This window comes from Schistocerca americana, chromosome X, assembly GCF_021461395.2.
Source record: "Schistocerca americana isolate TAMUIC-IGC-003095 chromosome X, iqSchAmer2.1, whole genome shotgun sequence".
Taxonomy (NCBI): domain Eukaryota; kingdom Metazoa; phylum Arthropoda; class Insecta; order Orthoptera; family Acrididae; genus Schistocerca; species Schistocerca americana.
In genome coordinates this window covers 947,182,060-947,196,541 of record NC_060130.1, presented here as the reverse complement: position 1 = coordinate 947,196,541, position 14,482 = coordinate 947,182,060, and the positions used below count along the sequence as shown (strand labels likewise).

Sequence of the window (14,482 nt, the reverse complement as noted above, 5' to 3'; positions counted from 1 at the left end):
TCTAACTAGCTAACTAACTAACCAAACATCCTACTTACTAACGAGTGAACTCATTAACTAACAGAGTAAACAAAGTAAAAGACTAACTGAGGAAAAGACTAACCCACTCGCTAACTAAAGATTCTTGAATTACAGCACCAACTACCAAGAATCGAAACAAGTGTTTAAGACAAAATGTGCGTAGTGTTTTATGTAGAAACTGATTCTGCAATAAGAAATGGGGGTTCCCATTTGAAATTTTAAAGTTTCCTCACGCCCCACCTCCAGGGGGCTGGGGTGGCAGGCTAATTTTAGCACCACCAGATGACCCCTTCGAAAATAATCAACTTTGAATTCTACACATTTTTTTGTGTGAAGATTATTTTTCGAGTTATTCTGGTTTGTCAACTTAAAATTTAGACCCTGTATACGATTTTTGTTATTTTACACACAATCATTCAGCTTTATAGAAGGATCCAAATAATTGTTTTTATATATTTTGAATCCAGCCTTAATCGTATTCAAGCCTATAGGTGCAATTATGTACATATGCATTCCTTCAGTAAATTCATCCTCCATTAATTTTATAGTTACAGGTCCAACACATACAAATTTTGGTACAGGAGCAATACAGGCATTGATGCATTGTTCCATTTGATAAATATTTGCACTGTTATTCCGTAAATACTCAACAAATTCATAGCACACTCCTCTCACATATTGACGCCAACGATACAATCTATCAGTGACAATTGATAACGCACAATAAATGTCTTTCAGCTTATAATTAACTACTACATCGTAAAGAAAAATTAACTTGACCTTTGACTTTGACACAGATAAGGCAGGTACTACGTTTAAACTCTATTTTGATTTTTTGCCTAGATGTATAGATTTTTAAAATTTTGACCTGTCTAATACACACATCAAAAAAAAAGTTTTGTATCACCCCAGTTCACAGAACTCCTCTTGATAGACTTTGACTGGGGATATTCTGTCACAGAAAGAGTCCCTTTGGCTGATCAGAGATGTCACTAAACCCGCCCAAAGATGTAAACAACCATGCCTGAGCAGCGCTTATTAGACGGAGGGGGTCTGACAGCCGATCAGTTCCAGTTTACATACTGTAAAAACTGTGTGTGGAACACTGTCATCATAATTCGGGCCTGGTGAGCACTGCCATTGAACTTAGGGAATTACAGCTGGATTATGTTTAAAGCTAAAGTGTGACTTGGCGAACATCGTTCCAGTCAACACACTTAAAACTATTGACCGACAGAGGTCAATTATGTTCCACAATTGTGTTTCACACACAGTTTTTTCAGTATGTGTGTGGATCACCCCCATGAAGGCAAACTGAGTACCCCATTGCCGCCACATTATCCCCCTACTTTAGTGTCTTCTGCAACTCATAGCCATAACTTAGTCAAGAAGCTCAATCAGGCACGTGCATTAGTGTTTGAATTGATTCTAGACCATGTCAGGTCAAATATACTAATCCTGAATAATGACCATCTATTTTATATGGCCCGTATTGCCGGATGTTACAGATTAGATAGAGACTTGTTCATAAGTTCAATCATGGCCATTTGTGTGCTAAGTCAATAGGATGTTCATGCGCTGTAACCATAGCTAAGCAAGTGCTTAACAATTACGTCTTAAAAATTTCTAGAACTAGTCTAATAATGACGATATTGGCTTTATACTATCCTTCCCACTCCAAAGTTCTTTTTAGGTGATTAAACTTCGTGCTTTAGCACAAAATTTTCCTAGACAGTCCATACCTTGTAAGCACATGATGTCTTCCTCATATTATGGCCAATGAATGTTTCATAAATGTTAAGACAGTCGATCTAAGTACGTTCTGCACAGGTATACGCCCTTTTCCTCAGCTATACCTTTTATTTCACTTTACTAGTAAATTCAATGTCAGGAGTTAAGTTCGCGTCTTGTCCCAACAAGTAAGTATCATACAGTTTATGCGCAGGCGAAGGTATTGTGTCCGCCTAGGCGGACCTCATGACGCTACAGTCAGTTCCAGTACAGCACTCGTGGCTGCCGCATCGCGGTCGCGAAGTAGGGCCGAGGCAGTTTTACAGTCTGACGATAATTAATGGATTTGTAGTTTTAGCTTGACGATGTCCACTATGGACAAACGATACTTACGTTTATTCTGAAGAAGGTTGGATTATTATTACTGAAACCTAGGTAAATTCTAGGTAAACGGTGCAACTGAGGCTGTTGGTTATTAAACTTAAAAAAAAAAAAAAAAACATTGCAGGACCTCATGATTCTTGTAAGGCCCTTGGAGATATGGAAGTTCTGATGCTGGTTTCAGCGAAATATGACATGGCGATGTGTCGCACCTGTAATAAGGTAAGGAAGCGCTGATGCTTGTGTCAGCGTTACTTGGGCTCAAACTGGCCCTCCCCTACTAGTTTCGTGTTCTTATACGAAAGAGCAGTTACTAGAGACAATATATGCTCTGTTTAATTCTGGCAATAGAAAGTGCCTGCAGCTTCTTGGTTTGTTTCAAAGATTAATTTCCACACCCATTTACGAATATTTATTTTACAGTTCAGCCGAGTTCCGCCATATAAGAAAAGTAATTATAATACCTGTTATTTCTGCTTGCTGCATACGTATGCACGTTATAAGACACACATGCACACAGATACACACGCACGCACGTGCGCACACACACACATACACACACACACACACACACACACACACACACACACACACACACACACACCTCTTCTTCAACAGTTATTGCCAAATGCAGACAGAGAACGAAGAAAACACTCACCTGTCACATTATTTCATACCAAGTGTGTTAGCTTACGAGTTTCCATTTAACTTATCTGTTCCAGTCATTCTACCAGGAAGCAGGTCACGGCTCGTGTTGTTTGTATTTCAACCATGCCTAGACGGTCAGTACCGCAGTTCGATCGCGTCCGCATTGTTGCTTTGTGCTAGGAAGGGCTCTCAACAAGGGAAGTGTCCAGACGTCTCGGAGTGAACCAAAGCGACGTTGTTCAGACATGGAGGAGATACAGAGAGACAGCAACTGTCGATGAAGCGCCTCGCTCAGGCTGCACAAAGGCTATTACCGCAGTGGATGACCACTACCTACGGATTATGGCTCGGACGGACCCTGACAGCAACGCCACCATGTTGAACAATGCTTTTCGTGCAGCTACAGCACGTCGTATTACGACTCAAACTGTGCGCAACTTCACTCTCGACGTCCATGACGAGGTCCATCTTTGCAACCACGACACCATGCAGTGCGGTACAGATGGGCCCAACAACATGCCGAGTGGTCTGCTCAGGATGGGTATCACGTTGTCTTCACCGATGAATGTCGCATATGCCTTCAAGCAGACAATCGTTGGAGACGTATTTGGAAGCAACCCGGTCAGGCTGAACGCCTTAGACACACCGTCCAGCGGGTACAGCAAGTTGGAGGTTCCCTGCTGTATCGGGTGGCATTAGGTGGGGCCGACGTACGCCGCTGGTGGTCATGGAAGGTGCCGTAATGGCTGTACGATATGTGAATGCCATCCTCTGACCGATAGTGCAATCATGTCTGCAGCATATTGACGAGCCATTCGTCTTCAGGGACGACAATTCGCGCCCCCATCGTGCACATCTTGTGAATGAATTCCTTCAGGATAACGTCTCGCTCGACTAGAGTGGCCAGCATGTTCTCCAGACATTAACCCTATCGAACATGCCTGGATAGACGATGTGACCCACCAAATACTCTGAGGGATCTACCCCGAATCGCCGTTGAGGAGTGGTACAGTCTGGACCAACAGTGCCTTGATGAACTTGTGGATAGTATGCCACGACGAATACAGGCATGCATCAATGCTAGAGGACGTGCTACTGGGTATTAGAGGTACTGGTGTGTACAGCAATCTGGACCACCACATATGAAGGTCTCGCTGTATGGTGTTACAAGATGCAATGTGTGGTTTTCATGAGTAATCAAAAGAGCGGAAATGATGTTTATGTTGATCTCCGTTCCAATTTTCTGTACAGGTTCCGGAACTGTCGGAACCGAGGTTACGTAGAACTTTTTTTGATGTGTGTATCAGAAATTTCTTTCAATGGAAACTATCAAAAATAATCAAATCTAGAAACTCTTGTACATGTGATGATGTTGAGAGAGAGGGAAGAAAAAGGAGAAAGATCAGATGTTGCTATCTTGATACAGGTGTCGAAGTAAGTGCGTGGAGATTACAAGTTACTTCGAAGTAATTCGTTCATTTGTTGTTCAAATAAGTTCCGAGACTGCTTTTAATATAGATTAACTATGTTACTCACCCTCTCCGCTTTCTGCGAGGCCTGTGCGAGCTCTTGTTCCATGACAGCCAGGTCACACTTCAAGATCTCCACAGACTGAGAGGCCTCGTCCAGCTTGGCTAGACCCGTATCCATTCTTCTCGCGCCTTCACCTAGCTCCCATTGTTTCTGTTTATAAATGTTCTTATATCCTCCAATGAAGTTGAGATACGACTTCGGAGTGACATGTGTTGCACGGCGAAATCTGTATCAGAAAATGTCCGAGTATTTCAACAGATTATGATTAATAAAAGTGTTGAAGTACAAATTCCTTAAGTAAGCGAGAAAATTAGTATAAAATACAAATGTAACGTCTTACGTAACATTACATTTATGATGCGACCATAATAACACCTGAAAAATCTATTTCTTCCCTTAATTCGATTTATGAGGAAAGGTACCCTACTCAGTTTCACAGGTCTCAAGCTTAAATCTTTGCTTGTTGTGTGGTAGCTATTGCAGTATACAGAAAAAACGTTAAGCTAATGTAGACTGTGAAAAAATGAGTTTAAAAGTAATTAAATGGAAGGTAAAATATTTTAGTCAGTACTTTGGATACACCGAGAGTACGAGGTAGATGTAGACATATACGCAAGCAAGAATTACTGAATGCATTGGTTGTTCTTCTCTAGAAACGTTTGTAGGAAAACATTGAACTTCGGAAAGCTAAAAGCAGATTTTTAATCGAAGCACTTATGGGTATGACTTCCCGCATATTTTATGAACAAATATACCTCACTGTTTTAACTTCCTTTATTTTAGTTGTGAGGGCTGATCCACAAAGACTGAGACTGAGTTTTTTAACAGATGTTTAATACTCCATTTCAATATTTACATGATCTTTTCAAAGTACTATCCTCCTACTTCAAGGCACTTTTTGTAGCGCCCCTAGCAGTCGTTGAACGCACGGTGCAGGCCATTCTTTGTCGGGTCCTTGGGAATTGCCTCACTTTTCTTAAGCACTGCTGCAGACTTCTCAGATCGAATGTCCTGAAGCTGAACAGGTGGTCTTTATGTTTTCGATGATTGGTGTAGTTTTAACCATGTTATCTGCAATATTTATTTATGTCAGGACGTGCACACCTCTGGACATTTTAATGGCTTTCCAAAAAATTCTACAGCTTTTTTGGTAGAGTGCAGGTAACTTCAGATCCTGAATTATTCTTACCTGTATATAAATTTCCATCTTTCCCTTACATGAGATTTCAATCCCCTTAGTTATCCATGCCTTGCTTCTTTTTTTAATCGATTTTATGGATAACATTTTAGGAAGACTACTTTCAAATATTGATACAAATTTGCTGGAGCATAGAATGCATTTGGCATTAGCATCTCTTGCTATATATACCTCATCCCATACCACCATTTTAGCTTTGCCTTAAAACATTGAATGCCGTTCGCAGTAACAGGCCTCACTGCTTTGTAATAACATCCTCAAAGTGGTAAGGAGCTACATTGTTTATTCCCGTTAACCGTGCATCAAGATCAGATAATGCATTAACAGTTTGGTACACATTAGTTGTTTCACCCTCGACAAACTCTATAAAAGTGTTATCAATCGGGGTCCTGCTTTCTTGCTGCGTACGATTTGGAAAATTGACTACTGAAATCAGATTCTGTCTGCATATTTTAAGAAACGAACACCGAAATTTCAATAAATTACTGTCAGTTTCTTCTTGTCTGACAGGTAAGTCAAAAATGCATATCGATTTCTCATAAACAGCTCATAGTTTTATAGAGCAGATCTGTAAACTGTTACAGTTTCCAGAGACATAATTTGCAGTAACAGCTCACAAGCACATGCCTCTAGATTCTGATCTACACAAAAACTTTTGGTTTCAATATTTCTGACTTTGTGTCCAACTCTTACATATGTTACAACTCCTCCTTTTTCCATGTTGACTCTACACGAAAACGATGCTGGTCTGCAATTCCTGATATTTAACTTCTCCATTTTTCTGGTTACATGGAGTCCAGAGAGGCACAGATCAGCTATCACTTCAGAATTTTCCAGATCTCCTAAACATACGAGAATCTCAACTTTCTAGTTTATCAGCCACATACTATTCTGACGAAACAAACAAATTTTATTTTTCTGGAAACTGTTATGTATATTATGTCTCTGATCTGTTCTAATTTCTTTCAAAAATGTCTTTCTATAGCCAACTATAACCTAGAAAATACGCTCCTCTAACTCCAGTAATCGCAGGGATTTTGTCTTGCGTGCTTGTGGCCCCTCTACACTTTTTTTTAAAGGCACCCATCTAATCTATACTTCCTCCTCCTATTCTGGAGCTGGGCATGGTTTCTGTATTCCCATCTCCCAGCTGGAACCACAGGTACAGCGCAAATATAAGACTTTGATTCAGTCGAAAGAAACCAACTTAGTTCTTTGTTTACACAGCTGACAACTGTATTAAACCAGTGCTGGTCATGTCACTGCAAAACCTCCACAAACCCTACAAGAGTGTGTGCTGTTGTTGCACCTATTTTCTCCAGATCACGTTCAATAGTATACTCCAAATTGTTAGCCAGGCTGATTCCTACTTCTCCTACCGTAAGTAGCTGTCGTCTTCATCAAAACCTCTGTGTGAGGCCCCTACATCATCTGGTTGAGTTTGGCTCTCGGTTTCACGATGAATGTGATCTGGTATTCTACACTTAGATTTTCCTGCAGCATTTCGCCTAAACCTCTCTCGTTATATGGAAGAAGCTTGTTACTGAGCTTCTCAAAAGATTAACTTCAGCTGCTTTTGCTCTTCTTATAACTGCTAGTCTTGAAAACAAACTAATGAACCACCTGATATAATTTGCACATTTCATCTCATCAATATCTTACGGAATAATTTTTTGGGGTAACTCATCACTTAGAAAGAAAGTATTGATTGCACAAAAGCGAGCAGTAACAGTTATACTTAGTGTTCACACGCGGGTGTCATATAGGAATCTCCTCAAAGAGAGACATTTTAACTGTGCCATCACAATACATATATTTGCTAATGAAAATTGTGATTCATAATCAGTCACAATTTAAGTGATGTTTGTTACCCAGTACTGAAGCCATCAGTGGTTCAGAAAGGAGTTCAGTATGCAGCAATAAAAATGCTTTCATTGGCCCTTATTTAAATCTCGTAGCCTGTAAAACAACCCAGTTATTAAGCGTAATTGCATGAATAGGACTAAAAGGTAATATTATTAAAAAGGAAAACACTTTCTAATGTTCTGCAAAACTATATTTGTTTAGCTATAAACCAGCTTTCGGCTTCTCAGGCCACCTTCAGGTGACAACTGAATGTCACTAACACAGATAAACATGATGTGCGACCTATACAGAAATTATCTGCACAGAATAAACAAAAATGACAAATTGTTTAATTTAATACTAGATGGGCGTTGTGTGTTACGTTTGTTGATTTGCAGTATTTCCAATAGGGCCATCTTTCCGCTTTTCTTGCCAAAGTGTAAAAACCTCTCATTCTACACCATATGAATGGCTTTCTGCTATGAGATGATCTTCAAAGTCCGAATATTTCTTCCTGAATTGCTAGCTCTCTCACCTTCACGTAGTCTAAGGGCCACACTCTGACAGACTCAGCAATATATACCATTTCACACTGTTTGCAAGTGATTTTCTATAAACACCATTTTGTGCCAAGGGTTGCAGTTTATATTTACTTTTGAATGAAATTTTGGTATGTTATTGGTATTATGAAATGCAGATTTGTAGTTGCGAGACTTTTAACTTTTTTGCAACACTGTATGAAATGTTTCGAGTGTATGGAATTTTGCATGAGGCTTTGTAACTATTGAATGATTGCTCTTGGCTATCGTGCAGAAGTAGAGAAGTAATTTTATTCACTTTGTTTTTTCGTAGAATATTATAAATAAAGGTAAAGCTATAGCCATAACTGGAAGCTATTTGTTTGAAGGTTTGTAGTTCATACTGAAAGGCTGATTTGGATAATGGAACAGATATGAGGCGATGTATTATTGAACGAAATGCTGCATGTTTGTAACATGTTTTTTTATTAAGGTCCAAGAAATTTACAGAAGTGCCTTCCAGGTCCATTGTAAACTGCATTTTCTAATGTTGTGAGTTTAAATGTCATAGTAATGTATCTAACTGTCTAGCGGTATTGGTCCAGGAAACACAGCACATCATCAACATATCTGAACCAGTACTCAATATTAAAATTCAGTGGAGTAGGATGTTTTGGTAGGTTCTAGCTCAGTTCTAGCTCATTACCTCACTTATACCTCATGAGCTAGCTCACTAAAACTTACATGGAACCTACCAAAACATCCTATTATAATCCACTCTTGTGGTCTAACTCACTTACAAAAATTAATAAGAATGAATATTTTTTGTATCATGTTCACCAATTTTCAAAACAAATAATTTTTTCATAGAAAAGGTGAATGTAAGAAAATAAAATTTAGTATTTAGTTATAAAAGGTGAACATAAGAAAATAAAATTTAATATTGTTTTATAAATGGTGAATGTATGAAAATAAATAAAAGACATTATGGTGAGTGTAATAAATCTATCTATTCTTTACCTAAAATTTTCCTAGCCACAAGATTTTTATGACCTGTTGTTTGTATACGTTTTCGAGATAAGACTTATTTACAGTTTTACCACATTCCATATGTAACTTTAATTTTCTGATGTCTCGATGCACATTCCTCACAAATCTAACGAAATCCATCTTTTTGATATTTATTTTTATAAAAATGATTCATATTCTTTTTCTCTAGACAGTCACCACACCGCTTTAGCAGCTTGGTATTCTCCATTTAAAGACTATAAAATTTAATAGGAAAGTTAAAAAGTCATTCTTAAAACTGCAAAACAACCACCACATTGTCCTTTTTGGTCTACTCTGTCCCTAACTGATTATTTTTACGATTTGTCTGAGATGTAACAAATAGGAAGTGTGGTATATCAAATTCTAATGAGTTATAGTAATTTGTGATACCTAGTTCAAATTTTTTTTAACCACTCAATCCTACAACTTCTACAGTTTGTGGTTCATAGGACAATATTAGAATTTTTGGACTTTTCAGAATATTTTCTCATTGTTGTAACTCGTGACTTGGTTCATATTTAACAACTGGTACACGAATTTCCTTCGATTCTATTACAGTTTCTCCTTCCTAGGAAGTGTATTTTTAATTTCAATTCCAGCATCATTATAATCATGCCGTCTAGGAATTGCATCTTCAGAACTAAAAAACCAAGTAAAAATTACTGTTAAATCCCTTCCCACATAATTTGTTTATAAACTTTAAAAATCCACCAAGCATTGATAATGAATAAGGTGCTTCACTTTTCTTACTCTTTATTTTTCCATTATTAAGACTTCCAAGCTTATTTTATCAGTAAGAGATGAAGTCAAATATAACATAGCTGTTGATGAAATAAGAGGATGTTCGATTCTAGATAAACTATTATTTCCTTTCTTTATATTCACAAAATCAAACAGTTTTGCTGCATAATTATCAATTAATTTTTACTGGATTTTCCATAAAATGTTAGATAATCTGATTCTGATCCATCTGGTATGCTATAACAACTCTAAAGTTCATGTATACTTTTGACTTTTGCATGATTCAGGTGAAGCCATCAATATCCAGTATTTATTTTAATTTCTGTATCCTTGTTGGATGCATTTAAATTATTTTTTGTTTTCTCATTCACAGGGAATGAGTAAAACTGATAACTCTCGATTTTGTTCATGATTTATTAAGGACAAAAGATATAAGGCATTTTTAAAATTACTGTTACATAAGTACCATAAAAGGCAACCAGATTTTCACTTTCATCAGTCATAGTAATTTATAAATGTTAAATAGGGTAAAAAACAGGAATATCTACAGGATAATATGTGGTTCATAAATTATTTGTCCTTCAAATTCAGTATTTGGTTTAAATGGAGAAATAATATTAGTTTCTCTATGAAAATGAACAGTATGTTTAAAACAATTCCACAATTATTTCAAATGGAATAATATTAGGAACAATATTTAACAACAGTGTTTTTATTAGCTTCAATAATTTGATTGTTAAATCCTAATATACTACCAACACTATCTTTTATATCCATGTATAACTTTACTTTCAGTAACTACCCTACTTAAAATGTCATCTTCTTTAATATGAATATTTAGATTTTTCGAATGAATAAATTTTTCTACATTTTTAAAACTATGTTGAGCAACAGGAATTTTTATTGTTTCTCCATCAACACAAAAGTTTATTATTTTTCGATATAATATTTGGAGTTAAAAGAATTTGAATAAAATCCTAATAATGAAACACTTTTATAAGATTTTTTTATTGGAACAGTTAATCTTTTTTAAGAATAGGTGATTTTTTACTTGACTGAAATAATCTACCTACAATTTAAAAAAATTATTAAGTAAATGAAACTTAGTCAAGACGTACGTCACACAAATTGGGAACCAAGAACAACAATTCCAGAAAAGAAATAAAAAATAAACATGGTAAACTTTTAGCAAATTCTATTCAATATGCAATTATAAGACCAAGAGGTTGTGAAAAAAAATATTATTGATCAACAATTATATTTTAGCACCTGGATGGTTAAATTGGAATAAAATTACAAATTTGTGTGTTTATTCAAAAGCTTAGATCAACCAAAATATCAACAATTTATAAAATGATGTTAAAAAATTGAAGACAAGCACAACGAAAAAAGTACTACTTTTATTGGAAATAATGAAGAAAGAATTCCATTAGATGAATGTCTAGATAATTCAGTTGTTGTATTTGATTGGTTTATTCTTGATAATCAGGATATAGATTATTTTACTAGATGAAGAAATTTTTTTTAGCTCAAACTTATTCAAAAATAGCAAAACAATTAGTCAATTTAAGTCATATTTATCATGAGTTCATAGGTGGTGATTTCAAGTTTGATGATTTTGAAGATATATGTGGTAAATGCTGAAATGATCAATTTCGATTTCGTATGATACACATGAGTAGACAGCCAAATCAAAGGAATTTCAGAAATAAAATACAGAATTTCATAACAACATAAAAGTTAAATATAAACATAAACGTTAGACATAAAAAATGTATAATTAATGTATTTTCATCTTTAGTAAATGTTTACAAAATACAAGACAGATATTGTTAAAAATGCTAAATGATTTATTGATGCTATTGAACAAGTGAAACATGGAATCGAAGGATTAGGTAACAATGTTTTGAAAGCTACTGAAGAAAATAGAGAAGTAGAAAAGCAAGTGTTACATATTCTCATTATCAGTTAAAAGAATTTAATGATATACCACCAATTAAACAAGATGAAAGATCTCACCATGGCTATACTTAAAGTGAATCATAAATACAAGATCCTCTAACAAAGTATGGACAAGAGAACAAAAAGGATAAAAATGCGAAAAAATTAAATGTAAGTGAAAGTATGTTAGAGTATATTAATCACAGTGAAGGTAAAATTTTTGTATTAAGACGTGTTAGCACATTTAAATTTGTTGGAAACTATCAGTAAAATTTGATGGAGATAAATTAACTATTGGCAGTAGGACATATGACGGTATAGATGGATTAATGAATCCTTTAACTGAAAAACAGGTAATGATGGAAGATATGAATACATTATTTACAGGTTTTGATTTATCAAATTATGCAGATATATTGTACCATTCAGGAGCATTATATTCTGATAACAATCCAAATAAGATAAAATCAAATAGCAGTAATAAATACAAATATTTGATAAAGGATATTGTTGATGACTTTTTTCCAGCATTGAGGCAACAAAATTTAGACCATTCATTGCAAAAATTTGATGAAGTCTTAGTAAAAAAATATACAGAAAAATCAATAGACTATATTTGGATTACTGATGTCCATCAGTTAATTCCAGATTAACAGTTATTCATGGTGAAGAATTAACTGGAAATAAAAATTATCGCAATGTAAAAGTTGGAATACTGCAAATTTTAACAAACAAATTTAGTGGTTTTATAATTAATAATAAAAAGAATTATATTTTTGGATAATGTGCAACATACATTTTGGAAAAGTGAAAAACATAGTAAGGATTAGTAAATTACATTGTAAATAATTTACCAATGCCAAAAATGCATCTGCTAGGATATTCATACTGTGGGCCATTTACTAAATTAGAAGAAAGATTAGCACCTTGTGATCTAGGGAAAAATAAATTAGCTGAAGCTTGATCATAAAGATTTAGAATCTAGACATAAAGCTGATAAAGGACTTCAATTAGCTGCAAAACAAAGAATGCATGGATGTGATGCTTCATTAGGAGAAAAATTAGCTGTGACTGCAGTTAGAGGAATTATGTATGGAAAACGCAAATCAGGAATGGGTATCGATGTGGACGAAGACGGCTGTGGATTGTGAAAATGTGAATTCTTATCAATTTTTAATCTATATAAACGAATAGTTTTTCAATTGATGATACTTTGCTACCAAGTGGCAATACTAAATCAATATCAGTTAAAATTAAATAAATTGTGAAAAATTATATAGTATTGAACCATTTTTAACTGATGCACAAAAAAGGTATAAAGAGAAAAAACTGATGAAAATTTACTTATTATATTGGTTATTCCTGTTGTAAAAAACATTATTGAATATCTAACAAAAAAGAAAGAAGGAAAAGGACTAACATAACATGAAGGTGAATTTCTTGCATTACTGTTAGCTACATTACCATATCTAGCTACTATTGGTACACTTGCTGGTGGCAGCACAGCAATTCCAAATGCGGGAATAAACAAGAAAAAAGCTGGTGGAGAATTGGAAGAACAGAAGAGCCATAATGATGTAATGGAAAAGAAAGCTGGCACTGGATACAAAAAGCAAAAATATTCCAACAAATAATAAAAAAGTATAATAATCCATTATCTAATTTTGACATAGAAGAATTAGTTAAACAATTAAAAATTCAATATTTTCATTGGATTTTTATAATTGCTGCATTAGCTAACGAACCAAAACATTTAGAATGTGGAATAGTTAATTTAGATATATCATCCTGGCACTGAATGGATTTGTTATTATAAGAGTAATAAAAAAAATTATTTGATTCATTTGGTGGAAATATTCAGAAAGAATTGATTAAATACCTTGGTTCAAGTGAGATGTACTATAATGGAGACCGAATTCAGAATTTTGATGAAGTAATATGAGGACATTAGTGTCTATTTGTTTAAAAACTATCATGCATGAATTATAAATGTAATGATATTTTGAATTTAATAAACGGGACATTTTTGGAAATCACATGCAGCTAAAGGTCAAGCAATTAACGGAAAAATCGTAAAAGATGAATTAGAAGCAAAAATAGAAAGTTTATTTAAACAATTCCATAAAGAGTTACATGATATCTTTAAAGTGACTAAGGGATATATTGCCTTTAAAGGAAGAAGAATTGCGAATATAAATGATCCAGTTAAAGGTTATGATTCTGTTACTAAACTTTATTTAGGAAAAAAAGTTAAAAACTTAAATGCACAAGTACTTTAACACAGTTGAACAATTACGTCAATAAAACTAATCTAACTAATTACTTTACAAAAAAGGAAACAGTAAAAGCTTTTGCAGATTATTTCTCAAAAACAGATTTAACTCCATTTTTAAACGATTTAAGTAATCGTAAAGAAAAAGTATACGATGAACAAATTAATGAAGTTACATTTATGACGGGAGGCAAACAAAAAATACACAATTTCGAGTTTAAGTTTATTTTCAAAAAATTGTTGTTATTGGTCGAAATATAAATAAAGCAAATTGATTTTGATATTTCATTAAGTGTTTATGATAATCTTTATGAAATAACTCCCACTGTTCAGGCAATAATAGTAAATAAATCAAGTTTTGGAACTATAAGATTAAAAGATTCTGTTAAAGCTGTTCCAGTTGATGTAAAGTTAATTATATTGGGAGAAAAGTAGTTAAATCATATTAAATTTTTATTCTAAATAAATGGAAAATCATATCTACTGTTTGAAGTGTAAAAAACTTACTGAAACACATAATTCACATAGAGTAACAACTTACAATGGAAGACAAAGAATTGAAGGTCTTAGTACAGTATGTAAAACTAGAGTAAATTCATTAAA

The 14,482-nt window shown here is 34.5% G+C and overlaps 1 protein-coding gene across 1 annotated transcript in view; it reads right to left on the bottom strand.

Moving 5' to 3' along the window:
* Positions 1–14,482, bottom strand: part of LOC124556419 (dynein axonemal heavy chain 5) — an 876,134-nt gene that overhangs the window by 250,488 nt on the left and 611,164 nt on the right. The window contains exon 54 of the mRNA XM_047130377.1: positions 4,318–4,540. Within this exon, the coding sequence (XP_046986333.1) occupies positions 4,318–4,540 (223 nt within the window). The remainder of the gene's footprint in view (positions 1–4,317; positions 4,541–14,482) is intronic.